At 38.6% G+C, this 16,704-nt stretch overlaps 1 protein-coding gene across 1 annotated transcript; it reads right to left on the reverse strand.

Annotated features, from left to right (window-relative positions):
* Window positions 1-2,323: 2,323 nt before the first annotated feature.
* On the reverse strand, window positions 2,324-16,187 carry mrpl3 (mitochondrial ribosomal protein L3). The gene is made up of 10 exons (XM_084739785.1): window positions 15,965-16,187; window positions 13,297-13,478; window positions 11,730-11,821; window positions 10,242-10,340; window positions 7,102-7,201; window positions 5,695-5,755; window positions 5,081-5,192; window positions 4,863-4,940; window positions 4,667-4,744; window positions 2,324-2,560 (listed from the first exon to the last, which is right to left on the reverse strand). The coding sequence occupies exons 1-10, from the start codon at window positions 16,036-16,038 to the stop codon at window positions 2,411-2,413; spliced, it is 1,026 nt and encodes a 341-aa protein (XP_084595911.1). The 5' UTR covers window positions 16,039-16,187; the 3' UTR covers window positions 2,324-2,410.
* Between the last annotated feature and the right edge of the window lie 517 nt (window positions 16,188-16,704).

Below are 16,704 nucleotides of genomic sequence, written 5' to 3' on the forward strand. Positions count from 1 at the left end.
GGGCTACTGTATAATCATGGCGGAGCAACATGGCTCGCTCTATGATAACTAAATACTATGATTGAATGAATGAATATTGAAGATTATATATTCTGTGTGTTCTGTTAATAAATCCCTGCAAGTTCCTGTTTAGCGGGACCGGTTCAAAACTGCAGCTAAGTCAGTTGGATGCTAAGAGACAGAGCAACAGCTCCAGAGAACAAAGAAAACAAAAAAATACAGAAAATGTCTCATGTGAAGTAACAGCTGAAGATTCTGTGGTCATGAAGGAACTCCATTAGTCAGATTAGGGCCTCGGGTCTACATCTCTTATGCATTTAAATCTGGAGGCAAGGTAGAAATGTTTTAGCCTCCTGACCCTGGAGACTTCTGTGATTCAGGATTTTTGAAAAACCTTTAGGTATTATGGTTTTGGGTTATCCAAACATGATATCTCAAGAACACCTTAAGGGGATTTCTTCAAACTTGACACAAACATTCACTTGGACTCAAGAATGAACTGATTATAATTTGGAGGTCAAAGGTCAAAGTCGCCATGACCTTACAAACAGGCTTTCGGCCATAACTCAAGAATTTATACGCTAATTATGATAAAATTTCACACAAATGCCCAGTAGGATACTACCAGTCCTGGAGAGTAACTAGATACATGTAATTAAAGAACCAAATAAATGTAACTGTAATCTGTTACAGTTACCAAGAGAAAAAAAAGTATGTAAATAAATGACAGATAACAAAGGAGTTAGACTTTCAGGTTGCCTGTCAAAGATCTGCACTCTACTGAGTGCAGTTTTCTATTATTTCTGTGGGAAAAAAACTAAATGAAATTGTTATTTTTAAAGTTTAGATTATTATTTAAAACAAAGTATCAGGAAAACTCAAGTCTGACGCAATATTCACAGGTAATCTGCTCAAAATTAATTAAAACCGCCTGTTTCACACAAACTTTATGCAATTACTGCAATCATCAGTTTTGTACTGTTACTGTAATTCACTGAATATATGAAATATCCATAAAATATGTCAGTCAGGGATTGTCAGTTTATTCAATGATAGAGGAAGGATCCCTCATAGAAAGAGGTTGCTACAACACGCAAACACACAGAGACCAGGCTGGAGTTTATCGTTCTCTGTTTCTGCTCTGCTGCTTTAACAGGCAGTGAACCCCCCCCCCTTCCTCACCCTCCTTCCCCTCTCTCCTCTCGCTCTCCACCCCCACAAGAGCCTGATGATGTGCAGGCTCCACAGAGCAGGACTTTCAAACGATATCATTACCATTTCAAAGAAGCTGCTACTGCCTTATGGACCTACAAGCTGTGGCATGTTATATAGAGCAGGACGTTGCTTGCCACGAACCCAATCATCACCTTACATCTTTTTTTTTATATCTAAATGACAAGCAACTACTGTATGTTACGCATTTCTGAGTCTGCTGGGTGTGTGCTGCTTCAATTAGGGAAAAGGCATCAGTTGTTGCAGGATATCCTGCGAGGCATCGCTGCCACTTGTCAGTGTTTCAAACAACAGCCTCGTTTTCGCTGCTGTCAATTACACGGCAGATATAGAGCATGGGCCAACAGAGAGGGACTGAACCGCACGCAGGCCTCTGAGAATACATTTACACTAAACAAGAGTTGAACACTTTGCAGGACATGATACTCATCTGATTATTTATTGCCCAGGAAGGCGAGGAGGGGATCTGGCAGCCCCCCAGCTTGAGATTTTCTCATTTAAATACCGCTGAACACAAACAGACACACACGCTTAAGCGCCCAGCGGTTCCTGCTGCAACATTAATGTCCTCATTTATCCTCTTATGCACAAATGTCAACCTTTGTCAGCCTGCTTCCCTGCCTCTCCTTTTCACACCTTTACCGACTCATCTCTCCCACCCTGCTTGCTTCTTTGTATTTGCTTCCCTGCCTTCTATCCCATTCATTGCTCCACCCCTACCTACCTACGTACCCTTTCCCTCCTCTGTCTGTATTCCCCTCACTCTTTTTCTTTTCACTCTGCGGCTCATTGTATCCAGCAACCACCCTCCTCCCTCGCCCTACCCTGCGTCCTGCACACATATTGCACATTTCTCCACAATTTCTGCTTCTCTCTTGTTTAGTTTCATTGTCTTTTTTTTCCTTCTCTCTCTGCTTGGGGATCCTCTAGTGACATCATCACTCCTACAGTTACCATGGTTTCAGGGGAAAGGGACTGTAATAACTGTTTGGATCAAACAGACGGGCTCGGTGCTGTTCCATCTTACACGCACACACACACACACACACACACACACACACACAAAAAAAAACTAGCGGGGCTCACGACCTTCAAAGGAAATACTCTTTATTGCAGGATCCAGACATTGTTTGTGGGTTTATGTGGAAATGTGCTGTGTGTATGAGTGTGTGCGCGGTCAGGTCAGCGTTAATGACGGATCTGTGTGAATGAACAGGTTTTCATCGTACAGGTCTTCGTCCAGGTCACCTTCCTCTTCGGTGAAGTAGGTAGGGAAAGGAGGGTTGAGCAGGGTGGAGCTTCTGGTTGGCAGTAAGGTGTCTCTTACCTGGAAAACACACAAACTTACTGAAGTAGATGTGAAGACATTCTTATCTTAACTTGTTCTGAGACAATTAAGTGACAGAAAATATGTTTCTAATTGCTAACTTCGATAATCATCATAGTCATCGATAATCATCACGTCTCTACATAGTAGTTTCTACTGGTAGTGGTGCAATCTGCCATTCCAGCACTGAATTCACATAAACACAAGGGATTCACAGGAAAACCATCATAACCATAATCTTTAATTATAAAGCAGCCAGCAGAAATAACTTCAATTTTTCATCACCTTCAACGTCTCAGCAACGTGACAAACTCTACAGCACCCTCCTGCTGTGTTCAGGGCAGGACATCAGTAATCAGATCAGGTTACTGACGGACTATTAAAACAATCCAAGTTTGTTTGTCTGCACTGTAAACTGATACATCAGCTGTTCTTCAGCTGTATTTCTGACACTTTAGCTGCTCAAGGAGTGTCTGCTGTAAACCACTATTACCTAAAACCTAGAGTGGAAATGAAACTCACAAAAAACGTCAAAGGCCATATCTAGAGCCAGTGTTTGTTTTGTTTGTTCCGGGAAAGGTGGGAAGACAAACAAAATACTTTTTTACTGTAAAAAAGTAGATTTTTAGGTATCAGCACTTTACCTGAGTATTTCTTTTCTGACGTTTTACTTTTATCTCCTAAATTTAACACAAATGTCTGCACTTTCTGCTCCTTACATTTTTGAAACAGACTTTTTACTTTAGTTTTAATGCATTTGAGAAAAATTACTGATTTTTATTTTGCATCATTGTGTGCTGCCTTCCCAACATTAAGACTGATTTTGACCTTAACGGACGGGACAATAACACGTAGAAAAGCTGATTCTTTGGTCTGTCCATCAGTGTATATCATGCAACATCCTGTAACCTCGTAACATCACGTAACAAGACAAAGAGTGGAGAAACATCTGGTAGAAATGTCTTTCAAACGCTACTTTTTACTATTACAGCTTCAGTACATTTAAGGGCCTGCACTTCTTCACTTTCACTTGAGTAAAGAATTAGTGCACTTTTTCCACCTCATACAAACATGGCGATGCCACATGGCGACTTCCGTGGAAGAGGAGGTGTAATTTTTTAAAGAAAACTGCTGTGTAATCAGGCATTTTACGCCACAACAATCCTAAAAAAAGCCTACAAAATCCTGAAGGGCCTGATTATGATTTTAATTTGAATCACTCATTAACAATATTAGAGAAATACTGATTAAAAAAAAGCCAAGTTATATTTTATTGAAACAAACAAAACTTTTATGTTAGCAAGATTGCTGTTTATTGTTTCTACTCCAATCATATACATCCAATATTTTATCTCCTGGTCACACACGCAGTGGCACTTTGCACCCCTGGGAACCAAGAGCTCTCTTGTCTGACGACCACTGGGCTAAATAATAAATCAGTTAACCATAAAATATCAGCAGTTTAATCAATAATTAAAATGTTTACAAGTTTCAGCTCTAGTCTTAATTTTAATCAATAAAACAGGGGCGTTTCTCATTTACGTGAGGACATTAGGGCTGCACAGAATAATAAAAACAAACAATAAGGAACAAACATCATTAACCTGCATGTGTACCCTTTAGAGTAATATAATCTGAAGTGGATCCAGGTATGTGTGTGTGTGTGTGTGTGTGTGTGTAAGACAGCTGAGCTGGGTGAAATGCAATGCACATTTGTATTCATTATCGCTCGTCTGCAAAACAAATAATAGGCTGCGTGTGTGTGTCCGCGTGCACACACACTCACGAGGTGAACACAACATGCTGAGTATGGAGATGGATGCTGTGGATATTACTAACATCATTGAGGCACGCGCTCCCTTACACTAACAGATAAAAAAAAAAACGCACAAACAGATGCATACACATGCACACACACACCTTGCTGAAGCAGCACAGTGTCAATGAAGATAGATCACACTGTCTCGCAGGTGTGACGGCGTTTTACAGGTGCAAGGTCACTTGTCTTTGCCAGAACACTAAGCATGCTGGGGTTGACCTTCGACTTCACACTTCATTCCAAGAGTGTGTGTGTGTGTGTGTGTGTGTGTGTATGATTATTTTTACCTTTAGTAAGCAGTTCCTGTGGCCGGGGACAGAGCCGTTAACATACAGCACATTATACTTGGTATTGACCCTCCATATCTGGAAGAGAGGGAGACGGAGAGGAGGCAGATGAGAGAATATTGAACTGAAATTGCAGTCAAGGACAAACAAGTTCAAAACCACGTGTGTGTGTGTGTGAGCGTGTGCGCGCCTGTACCTTCAGTCCAAAGGCTGTGATGTAGATGTTGCCCATCATGCCGGGCATCTTTTTCCCTTTGAAAACTTTGGCTGGATCCTAGACGCAGATGATGAACGACACACACATGCTCACATTACTGGATTATGGGAGGCCAACTGTTCGTGTCTGGCACAGAGGAGAATCTTAAGCATTATAGAGTGTGTTTGTGTGTGTTTGTGTGTGTGTGTCTGTCTTACTCCTCCAGGTCCAGAAGCTCCTGGTCTGCGATGAGTTTTGGTTTGGCCGTGGGTCGCTGGCTGACCTTTGAATCCCCATCGCTTCATCACACCTTGAAAACCCTTACCAATCCTACACACAGACATAAGAAAATTCATGTTTGCTTAATTCCAAAATATATCGATAATTATTAATTGGTAAGTATTTTTTAAGAAAAACTTATTCAGTAAACCGAATAAAACAATGTTGAACCCTGTCTTCAATAAGCCCAAAAATTTCGAACATTTAGTCCCATCAGCACGACTGGAAATTGCCCGGCCCTGGAAACGCTGTCATTAGAATGATGGGGACTGTCAGGAATTTGAAAATGTCAGCTACATAAGAGCAAATTAAAGTTACATGAATGCCACAGCAGCAGCATTTGTCCAGGAACTATTTGGGTACTAACCAGTCTGGAACCAGTACCAATTTAGCAGGTTCATGATAATCATCCAGTGTTTAATGTTTGTGCAATCTATATTTTTGCCTCAGAGGATATTGATATAGAAGCAGATGTGGAGCTGAGAGAGGGCAAGAAGTAGGAAAGACAGCAAAGAAGATGCAGTGAAGGGAAAACTGGCAGAGAAGAACTCACGATTTGGCTGTGACGTCCACATATTGGCCCGGACGGAAATGTGCTGCATACAGAGGAGTGCCTGAACACACCACAAACAAAATGACATTATTAAACTGGTACAAAACTTGCTCTGCTGCCACAATAAAATATTAGAATCCAGCATGTAGGGATGTCACGATATCAGACATTTAATAGTCAATACCAGTGACTTTCCATGATTCTCAATATCCAATTCCACACCATGGTTAAAAACAAAATCCAGAACGAAATTCAGCCATTGTTACTTTTCTTTGCCACCTGAAATAAAAAAAAAAAATCCTCTTCTGAGCCATTTAATAAACCAGACTGAAATGACTGTCAGAGGAGGATGTTGCCACATCTGGAAAGTAATGCAGAGCAAAACTGATTTCTGCTGCTGAACTTTGAATCTAAGTTCAGTACAAGCAACCTAATTTAAATTTACTGACATGGTGACAGACCATTACTCTGGAATTTATTTAAAAGACTAACGTTATATTTTGATGACAGATACTGAACGGTAAGGACAGGGCTTGACATATTTTTTTCCCCCCTCAGTGTCCCACAGCTGTCCCAGATCCTACTTTTGACTGTCACAGACTCAACAACCGTCGTCACAAATTGAACCTACTTTAAAGTAAACACTTGACAGTTTGTAACCATGAGTGTGATGTGGAATATAGTTTGTGCCAGCTATCCCACACTTTTTAAAAACTTAAGTATTAAAATTCTGTATATTGCATAATGCATAAATGTAATAATTTCATTTGTAATTATAAGTTTCTTTACTGTACCAGAATTGGCCAAGACACAATATCTTTTTTGTCCCAGATGCTGTTTTTAGACAATCACTTTGATGTGATTGCAATGTGATTCGCAAATTAGTGGGAATGATCCTTTTTGTATCATAATTTTCATTTTCACTAGGAGAAACTATTTGAAAACAAAGAGAAGAACTCCCACACACAGTCTTTTTCTTCTCTTTGTTTATAAGTTGCACCTTCCTCTGACACATTCAGGATTTCAAAGTATTGTTCACTGAAAGAGTCTATTAAAATCACGATGACGTGATGATTTGTTGTGGTCTGTACCAAATAAGGTGATTATGTTTTGTTACACTTGGAGAACAAGATTTGAAGGACAGGACATCATCATTATAATGCTGGTTTGTCAAACATTTATTCCTTCGTCAAAAAATTGCGGCCTCTGTGATTTGGATATTGCACTTGGCCATATTGTGCAGCCCTGTTAGGTCCAAAAGCATTTCACAATCTATGGCACTGTAGAAAAATTAGTACCATTTTCAGAATTTTGGCATCGATTTGGTACCAGTATCAGTTTTCATGACATCCCTACCAGCATGTGACATGACCAGTGTTCTGAATGCTTTAATAGACATGTGTATACCTGGCTTGATGATGGCATTGTCTGTGACTCTGAACGTGGTGACTTTCTGTTTTGGAGGCACTCCAGCATTCCTGAACATCTCCATTTCCTGTTCTGTCCTCTGTCAGTCAGAGCCACGGAAAGAAAGAAAAATCCGTAACGATGAAAGGAGGGAGAGAAAGTGGTAAAACAAGTACGAGCAGTGAGCAGCAGTTGGACTTTTGGCATTTTGAAATTAACCGTGGGCCTGTTATTGCTGCACGGGAGCTAAACACACACACACACACACACAAAGCATACGCACGCACACTTGGCAGCGAGAGCCTCTGACATTTGCTTTCAGTCGACTCACTCTCATCTCAGCCCCTCCAGTCACTCTAAACGCTCTCTCTCTCTCCACGTCTGTTGACTGAAAATCAGCCTGCCAAAGCTTCACACTCCCGACTCAACTCTGCTTGCGACTGGAGAGTAACGTGGCTGCGTGAGGGGGATTCGAAACAACCCCACCTTCGACAAGCGAAACCCAGACAGCAGCCCATCAAGCATCTATCAACACTCAATGAATAAATTATACTGTGATTTTTTCATCCTTGTTCTTCTGTTTTTTTTTTTTTTTTATCTTATAGAGATGGATGCAGCTTTTAAAAGAACAAATTCCCTCTTAGACGACCCTGATTCCAATACATTTGGAACACTGTATAAAATGCCTGCAACATTTTCCAAAAACGTTTGGCCAGTGACATGTTTACCACTTTTTCTTTTCACAGCTCTCAGTAAGCATTTGGGACACTAACTTGGATGTTTTGAAAGTGAAATCAATTCTTGTTCTTGGTGGATATACTACTGGCCAGTCTCATTGAGGATGCCACTTTATACCCAATCACGATCCTGTCACCTGTTACGAATAAATCTGTTTACCTGTTCAATGTTTCAAACAGGTGTCTTTTGTTTAAGGTGTCTTTTGTTTCTTCCTAAAACTGTCTAAACTTTGGGAGAATGTATAGCAGTGAAGGTTCAGAGTAAGCTGAAGAGCCAGTGAAGTGCTGTCTGTCACCTCAGGTTTCACTCTTTGTGTTATGGAGTTCAGATGTACAGTCTGAGGCAGTGATGGGACTTTAGAGTTCATTACGAGCATCAGAGACAGTCAACTGCGCGTGTGCCTTTCACTGTTAGTGGCACACAGCAGTGAAGTCTATTGGATCCCATTTATTTTGACACCCGAGATGAAACACAGTCGCTGGTGGTTAGTGGGTGACTATAATTTCCTGACTATGGGGCTGTTTTCATAAAAGGTCCAGGAGGCCTAATAAGAGCTCAATGCTACGGGGAAATGACAAAATGCAGTTATGTTTCCATAAAGCTGTCACAATGATTTGATTTCTTTGTGCGATTATGAAATGTAGCCAGAACGAAAATGAGCAAAAATGTGTTGCTGGCTGACGAGTCATGGCTGCCGAGGCGAATGAACAGGCTTCGCTAAAGTCCAAAAAACTAAATGAGTCAGTCTTTTTTTTTTTTGAAGTCGAGCAATGTTGGCAATTTCTCAAGCTATTAGAAGGCGAAATAAATATGCACACAATAATTAAAAGGCATTTCTGTGCCAGGGCAGCTGCTGATTATAAATACCGCTGGCTCATTACAGGAGACAAAAATGTTTTTCCATTAGTATTTTCTACCAAAAAGCTTTTATATAATGGGAAAGAAATTTTCTCAAAGCAAGACTGCATAACTTTTGACAGAAGAAATAAAACATTCTTCCTCTTACAAATTAAAAAAATCAGAAGATGTGAAATGTCCCGTTGCTGAAATTAATACACTCAGGAGATCGCTGCTGCAGCCTTTCCTGGTCTGGAGTGATCAATACGACCAGTAGTTTATAGCGGCAAATGCTAGCAAACTTTAGGTAAATAAAGCTGACTGACTGCATGATTCTTCAGTAGCTTAGCATTTTAGCTAAGTGCTAAACAGTAGTTCACCATTTACCATTATCCTTTAAAGTCTGTAGAAAACAATTCTAAATACGTGTTCTGAGTTTGTCACACCAGAAAAATGGGTCATTAACAACCTAACTAAACTTAAAATCATTTGAAAGTATATAAAATTAGCTTTCAAAGCCATGAGAAAATGAAACGTTTTCTCTGCTCTGAAACACCAGGGACGTGTCTACTCTGCTGTCAAATCCAGCTACGACCTGAAAGATGGACATGCTGTCAAGTAGCTTTACTGGACTTGACATGTTTGACCTCTCAGAGCCGGAGGACAGTGACCTTCCCAAGAACCATCTCATTTCTCTCAATCTGCAACAGGATGGTACTTTGTTTCCCTTCGTCAGGTTGCTAGTTAAATGAACTGTTCTTCTCTGCACTCGCACTGCTAATGCTAAACGCTAACTCGCGCCATCTTATATAGTGTTAAGGAACGATAGTAGACGCATTGGCTGCTGATTAGCAACTTAGGTGGGGGAATTTTTAGCAGTATTATCTAACTAACACAACAACAACAATATCAGATACTTAGAAGAAGACCAAGCTTTTTCATGTTTTACATCAGCCCTCTTCTTATTGCTTGGGCCTCTCCTGGTAGCACAAAGCAATCAAAAGCATAACCCAAGTAATATTTTTGTTTTCCCGAATTCTACCTTTTAAACTTGCAGGAACTGATTTTTTTTTCCACTTCTTGGTCTCTACCAACTCCTGGGGGAAATACCTGGCTCTTTAGCTCTTAAATGCTCCATTAGGTTCACCAGCTAGTCGCACACTTTGTCTGCCTGCTGTTTGGTGCTGAGCGGGAAGTCTACAGTGGGTTTTTTCAGAGCTTTTTCACTGAAAACCGCTGTCTTATTTAAAAAGCTCCTTCAAGCTGATTCATGTGGAGCAGATTCAGGGGACAAATCTCTGTAGGTTAATAATTGCAAGTAACATCTTTAATTGTTTTCACATTCTTATCATAAAAATATTGATTATTGCTGCTTTAAAGAATACTGAGGGTGAAACACTGGACCAAATTACAGCTAAAAGAATGTGCTTTTAACAGCACTTACCAGACATTGCATGGGTAACGTCATAAAATGTCAACACATCCAATTTCACAGCTAAGATAAAAACCCTACATATGCAATTTCTAATGATATGATCATTTTTATGATAACAGCTATATCTTACATGGAATGGTGATACATTTTTCCCTCCAACCAACAGGGCAGCGGTGCGTCCATCATATTCTTCCTTGGACAGATGCTTTATTACATGGCAGTCTTGCACCTGAAAATACAAAACAGCAGCTTTAACGCCTCACAGTTGTACACCTCCACTAACCAGTCAAGTTGAAGTTTACATCCATGTTTGTCCGGACTCATATGACGTCGGTAGTGAAGACTTGAAGGAATTTGATAAGAGGCATTAATTGTATATTTCGGCAAAATGCAGATTATCTTTGAATGTCTGATTTCAATGAATAATTTCCAGTGAAAAACATGCTGTCTTCACCAGAGACACCAGAAGAGTACAGAGGAGAATCTTTCAAAATCATGTTTTGTGAGGTCACAGTGACCTTTGACCACCAAAATCTAATCAGTTCATCCTTCAGTCAAAGCGAACATTTGTGCCAAATTTGAAAAAAGTCAGTTGAGGTGTTCTTGAGACTCACAGACGTACATATGAACAACCCAAAAACATAATGCCTCTGACCATGGCTGTCGCTGACATGGAGACATAAAAACAGACTAGATGATTAAAATGTTTCCACTGTGCCATCCCTTTTCATCCTGTCCTACAAACTAAATACATATGCAATTAGATGAAAGCATTTTAATATGAATATATCGGATAACTCGCACAACCTGACACTCCAAATACAACAGGATGACATCATTTGCATTTGCAAGACATGACAGATTGCAAGAAAACCAGAAGAAGAGAAAAGAAGTGGAAAATACACCCCATAAACATCGATATTTCATTCTGAAAAGCAACAATGAAACTTGTACTCTATTTATTCACTGAATTAAGACGTACTTTCGGTTACACTTCAGATCACACATGTACCGAAATGCCAAAGCGGTGGGAGTACTATCAGCCTGAGAAAGTAAATTTAAGTGTTCTACTTTTCTTTGAGCACAGACCGTGCCTGTATCAGTTGAAAAGAAAAAAGACTCAATGTGACAAAAGTGAATCAGCAGGTGGTGATAAAAGTTCCTGTATGGCCTTGGATCTGATATTAATTGTCTGAATGTTAACACTGACATTTTATTATGCTGAAATATGAGTTTGGTTGCCATAAAGAGAAGAGTGATCGCACTGCCACAGATTGCTTCCAATGTAATTCACTGACACACTCTCTGATGTGAATAAAACGTGATCTGAATAACCGTGACAACAAATATCTGCAGTTTACACCTTGCTGTAAGGGATCTGCAGCTTGCTGAGGAACGCTGAGGCATTTCAAATGCACGATAAAAGCCTGCAGGTGTTCAATATTTGCTATTCGTTCCTCACACTCCACATAACAATCCAATTTATCCGACTTCTTCTCTGACCTGCTGGTCACGTCATTATGGATGACAATCATAAACACACATTACTATTCCTGAAGAAAGCCCGTCATTGATGCAAAGTTAAAGAACAACAGAAAACGAAACAGGTGTGTGGTACCTGTAACATGGTGACAACATGTCTTTCTCCTGTTTTCGTCCAGACAGGAGCCATCCCCAACTTCACTGCTACTAACCCAACTCTTCGACTGCCTGGCAAGAGGAACAGATGAAAAGACAGTTAAAGTTTTTTAGGTACGTCCAACAACAACATTATTTCAGTCAGGAGTGCAGACCTACAGATTTATCAATGGCAGAATCTGAGCTGCATAAAATCCTGAAATTAGCGCTCAGTTCAATTCCAAATAAGTCCATTTCTAAATCGTACAATCCTGTCTTTCATGATAAAAAATGAAAACACCTTGTACATGAAAGAAAAGTGAGAAAAAGAAGCAGGAAAAGGAATTTCTGTGGGGGCTTGGGAGGACATCTGCAGCTGTCAACAGTCCTCAAATTTATTTCATGCAATGGAGAAAACACAAAAATATTACAAAATATTTTAATGTGGCTCAGCTGAAGCAAATCACTTCCATAAATTCTTGGCTGTCCCAAACTGAGTTTATATTGGATGAGCATCCACAAAACATTGAATACAGTGTTAAAAACTCATATAGCCCTGAGCTTGGAGACTTTTTATTTGGGCCATGTTTTGATTTTGATGCAGAGGAGGGATACAAAGCTGCTGCAGGCCCTTTTGGTTGTCAGTAAAAGGAAATCACTCAAGAAAGTGGCAACATCCAATACCACCTACAGTGGAAAATTGTTATGGAAACATTTAAAATCAGGGTTCAGCATTCAGAAATCTACTTGCCCGAAATCAATTTTACTTGCTCCTGTACTTGTTTTATTTATTAGCGGTTATCAAATAACAACAAAGACTGAAGTTAACTGTCTTGTTTAACCTTTGGCTGCAGCATCCATCCCACTTTTTCAAAGCCCAAGGCGATGTCTTTAAATATCTTATTAGTCTAAAACCCAAAGATACTCAGTTTAATATGATAAAAAAAACAAAGAAAAGCAGGAAATCTCCATATTTGAAAGGCTGTAAACAGCAGTGGTTTAATTCTTTTTCTGCCCCTTATCTGGCAAGTGAATTGCCAGATTTACTTGGCAAAAGAGCAGTCTGTATTGTTAGTCAAAAAGACAAATTGTACCAAATTTGGAATAAATAAACCTTAGAATTCATAAACCTGATGCGAGCAGACTTGGTCTGACTCCACTAATATTTCATGTTCCTTTCTTTTTCCTGATATGTCTAAGTATGCATAGATTTATAGGGTGTTATGCTAATGATTTCTGAAGCACGTGTTTAGATGCTTTCAACCTATATGTGCGGAAGGGTAGTCGTGAATATACACTTCTGGACATGATGAAGAAGGGAGGACTGAGCTACAGCTTACAAGAAAATACCTCTAATAAATACCTCTTTCTTACGAAAGCATATCTGTAAAAAAAAAAGAAAAAAAAAAAAAGAAAAATGGCTTTTTGTAAAAATATCAAAGACTCTGTAGCTGACATTACTTTTTCAAAATAGAAATTAAAAAAAGCAAAAGAAGAAAAGATAGTTAAAGTGCAAGCAAACATTAGGACTCATGATCTATAAAGTTCTCATTAATCATGACACCCACCCTCTGTCCACTCATGTCGCTGCCAGGGCTCATCTTTGAGTGGGTTGAGCTTTTCAGCTGTTTGTCTTCTGTATTCCTCTGCCGTGCTCTTCCTCATGTACTCCTGGTTATCCTCTGTGAGGTGTTCTTCAAACCATGTTGTGGTCTTAACTGTCCTAATACAACCCAGCAAATGGGCGGGACTGCAAGAAAAAGAAAGTTAGGGAAATAAGTCCAGTAATTTACCAGGAAGACCAGGAAGACTAACAACGGCCAGCTAGACACATAATAACAACTGTGTCCAATCAAGAGTACTACATATAATGCACTTGCATGTCCTAATTTATTTTTGAGCTACAACTGACTACTATTTTGCTTTGTCAATTAATGTTCCACAATAAAATAAAATGTCAGAAAATAGCAGTTTCCCAGAATCCAAGGTGACGACTCTGACAAACGCAAACATATTCAGTAGAGTTGTGATAATTAGTTGTCATCTATTAAATTAATCAACACTTATTTTGATAATTGATTCATTGCTTAGACTAACTTTTTTTTTAAAGAAAAAATGTCCACTGACTATCTTTGGGTTGTGGACAAAACAAGATATTTGAGTGCCTCATCTTGGGCTTTGGGAAACAAGGATCTTTCAACAATTTCTGACATTTTATGAACCAAACAACTTTTTGATTTATCGTGAAAATGAATGACAGTTTCATTGATGAAAATCAAAATAAATGTAATTTGCAGCTCTAATATTCAGTTTACAGGGATATGAAACAGAAATAGACAACAAAATTTTCACATTTGAGATGCTGACATGGCATTTTTGCTAACTCACTTAAGGGCTGATGATCATCGCTCCCGCACTAATGTATTCACTGCATAACAGAGACTGTACTGTATTTTCTCGTCTTCTGACCAGATCTCATGCTGCTTCTCCTTTGCTCTTTTTAGTTTACTAATTTGTACACATAATTATAATTTATCAATCTGCTGCTGCCGAGTCACTGCTAATGAGTAACAAGCAGGTCCACGCATTCACACGGACAGTTTGGGCATTTTTAAGTGCATAAACGTCACCGCGAAATGATGAATCAAAGACAGAGATTCAAAAGTTACATCAGGACTGAATCAACCTTGATGCCCACATCCACTTGCATATGACTATAAACACATTACCCATTTCTTACTTTACTGACTTGGAGTGTGAAATGGTTTAGAGCTACAACGTATTGAATAATCAATAAGGGGTGTAAAAAATATAAATACACTTGAGTATGGTGATATATTTTGTAATGTTGTGCTGATTCTTAAAAACAGTATTGTGATACTGCCAAAGATTTGTGGCAGTTGTTATAGCTGTAATCTGTAAATGACAAGACAGCAGTGTTTTTATCTATAAGAACTAAGAACTTTTTATTTGCATATAATTGTAAACTTTTTAAACTCAGATTTTATGCATATGGTGGTGTGTACTTCATACATGTTTGTGACAGTTCTCGTAATTATGAAATGATGCACTTTTCATCTTCCCTGAGTATTAAGGTACACTAATAGTTCTTCTGTGCGGACAGACCCTAATTCTGTATGTTATCATTTAAAAAAAAACATATCATTAAAAGCCTAATAACACATTTACTTGAACTTGACAGCTGGAATATCATTGGTTTGCCAGAGAACAAATAAATGCAAAATTAGATTACGAGTTTTACACAAAACAGTTAGAAATTTGAAATTCCAAGTTTAATTAGGACTCATAACTGATCACAAATGGCAGCTAATCATAAATGCCAAACAAGAATTCTGCATAGGGAAAAGTCTGAGACTACTGAGGAAAAAAAATATGTAAGCTATCCTGTATTATAAGCTTGGTAAGATGGCCTACGCTCTATCGTTCCCCACCAGTTTCTTCACAGAGATGTGAAGTGCAGAGACCAGATTCTTGCCAATATAAAACCCTACTGTAGAGTGTTTTGGTACTGCAATCATTAGTTGATTAAGTGATTAGTCAACTAAAAGAAAATTGATTGCCAACTATTGTGATGGTGCATTAATCTCTTTTTTGAGCTAAAATGTCAAGCACTTGCTAATTACAGCATCTTTGTCATTCCTGATATTAAATGATGAATCTTTTGATTTTGGGCTCTGGGAAATTGGGAAGAGCATTTTTCAGATTTTTGTTTTACATTTTAGAGATTAAACACTTAATCAATCAAATGTGAAAACAAATGGCATATTAAACAATAATGAAAATAATCATTAGTTGACACCAGAGTGGTTCACCAGTTTTGTCCCCTGTACCAATATCTATATTAAGCATTTCCTGTAAAACACTGGAAATCCTTATTTTACTGTACAGAAACACAACACACGTGCTCCAGTTAACCTTTAAGCTTTGTCAAACAATTAAAACTAACAATTTCCAGTAACTGTATGAAATACTTGCAGCTAAAAAGTGAAATGTGTTGGTTATCAATCAATGTGTCACTAGGAATCAGAGACAATAAAGCTAAAGTTTTAACGTTACTTTTGAATGAGAAAATGCCATCATTAACTAAATTACTATCAAATAACAGGTTCTGGTAAAAACAGCAAGGACAGTGGATTAATCAGCCAAACTAGCTAAGCTACATGCTGAAGCTAACTTCAGCTACATTAGCATAACTAGCCAGTTAGCGTTAGCCACCTTTCAGCTGCTGCCCGAAGAGAAACGAGTCCAGTTCCCCGGTGAAGAAGAAACCGACAGCTCCACGCCGCCATGACGCTCTTTAATATATACACTTACACATAAATATGTTTGAAAACTACACACGAACGAGAGGGACACCCTCACAACATATGCACTGCCATGCCTTCGTTTTCGTCCTGTTCTAAATGTCACCCTGGCTACTTCCTGTACCTCACCAAAATAGTTCCGCAGCACTGACGCTAATGTCAAAGGTTCCGCTTAGTTATAATTTTAGCAAAACCTTCACTTTCTAAACCAATAACGACAAAGAAATTTAACTCAATATTATGTCTCCTGGTTCATATAAAACTTAATGTTGTTGAGGGCTTAATACAAATAACCTAATAAAGACAATTTTGATAATAATGGTGAATTTTAAAGTTAATTCTTGACCTTGGAAACAACAATTGAGAATTTATATTTACTATTAAGGTCCATTTATTTATTTATTTATTTATGTCTCTCTGGAGATGGGAACAAAGCTGTACCCATTTTCTAGCATCATTATTACATGTTTCTGTCTTCATTCCCTTTTATCTTTATTTTTTAATTATTATTATTAACTTGTTAACTGATAAAGAGCTGAACATTATGATGTCACAATGAAGGTGACCTTTTACCTTTTGGAGCCTGATCTTTGCATAAATCATGAGTTATGTCATAATATTTAAAAAGTTTACTTTTTTTTCAGCCAGTTT

This window comes from Lutjanus erythropterus, chromosome 16, assembly GCF_056507025.1.
Source record: "Lutjanus erythropterus isolate fLutEry1 chromosome 16, fLutEry1.hap2, whole genome shotgun sequence".
NCBI lineage: Eukaryota > Metazoa > Chordata > Actinopteri > Lutjaniformes > Lutjanidae > Lutjanus > Lutjanus erythropterus.

What these genes read in the sequence shown, in the direction of transcription:
- mrpl3 (XM_084739785.1), bottom strand. Translation starts at nt 16,038, where the DNA reads ATGGCGGCGTGGAGCTGTCGGTTTCTTCTTCACCGGGGAACTGGACTC. An exon ending in ATGTTGTCACCATGTTACAG is followed by an intron (nt 10,341 to 11,729) that starts GTACCACACACC and finishes TTGTATTTTCAG; the next exon opens with GTGCAAGACTGCCATGTAAT. An exon ending in ACAGGAACTGCTTACTAAAG is followed by an intron (nt 2,561 to 4,666) that starts GTAAAAATAATC and finishes TGTGTTTTCCAG; the next exon opens with GTAAGAGACACCTTACTGCC.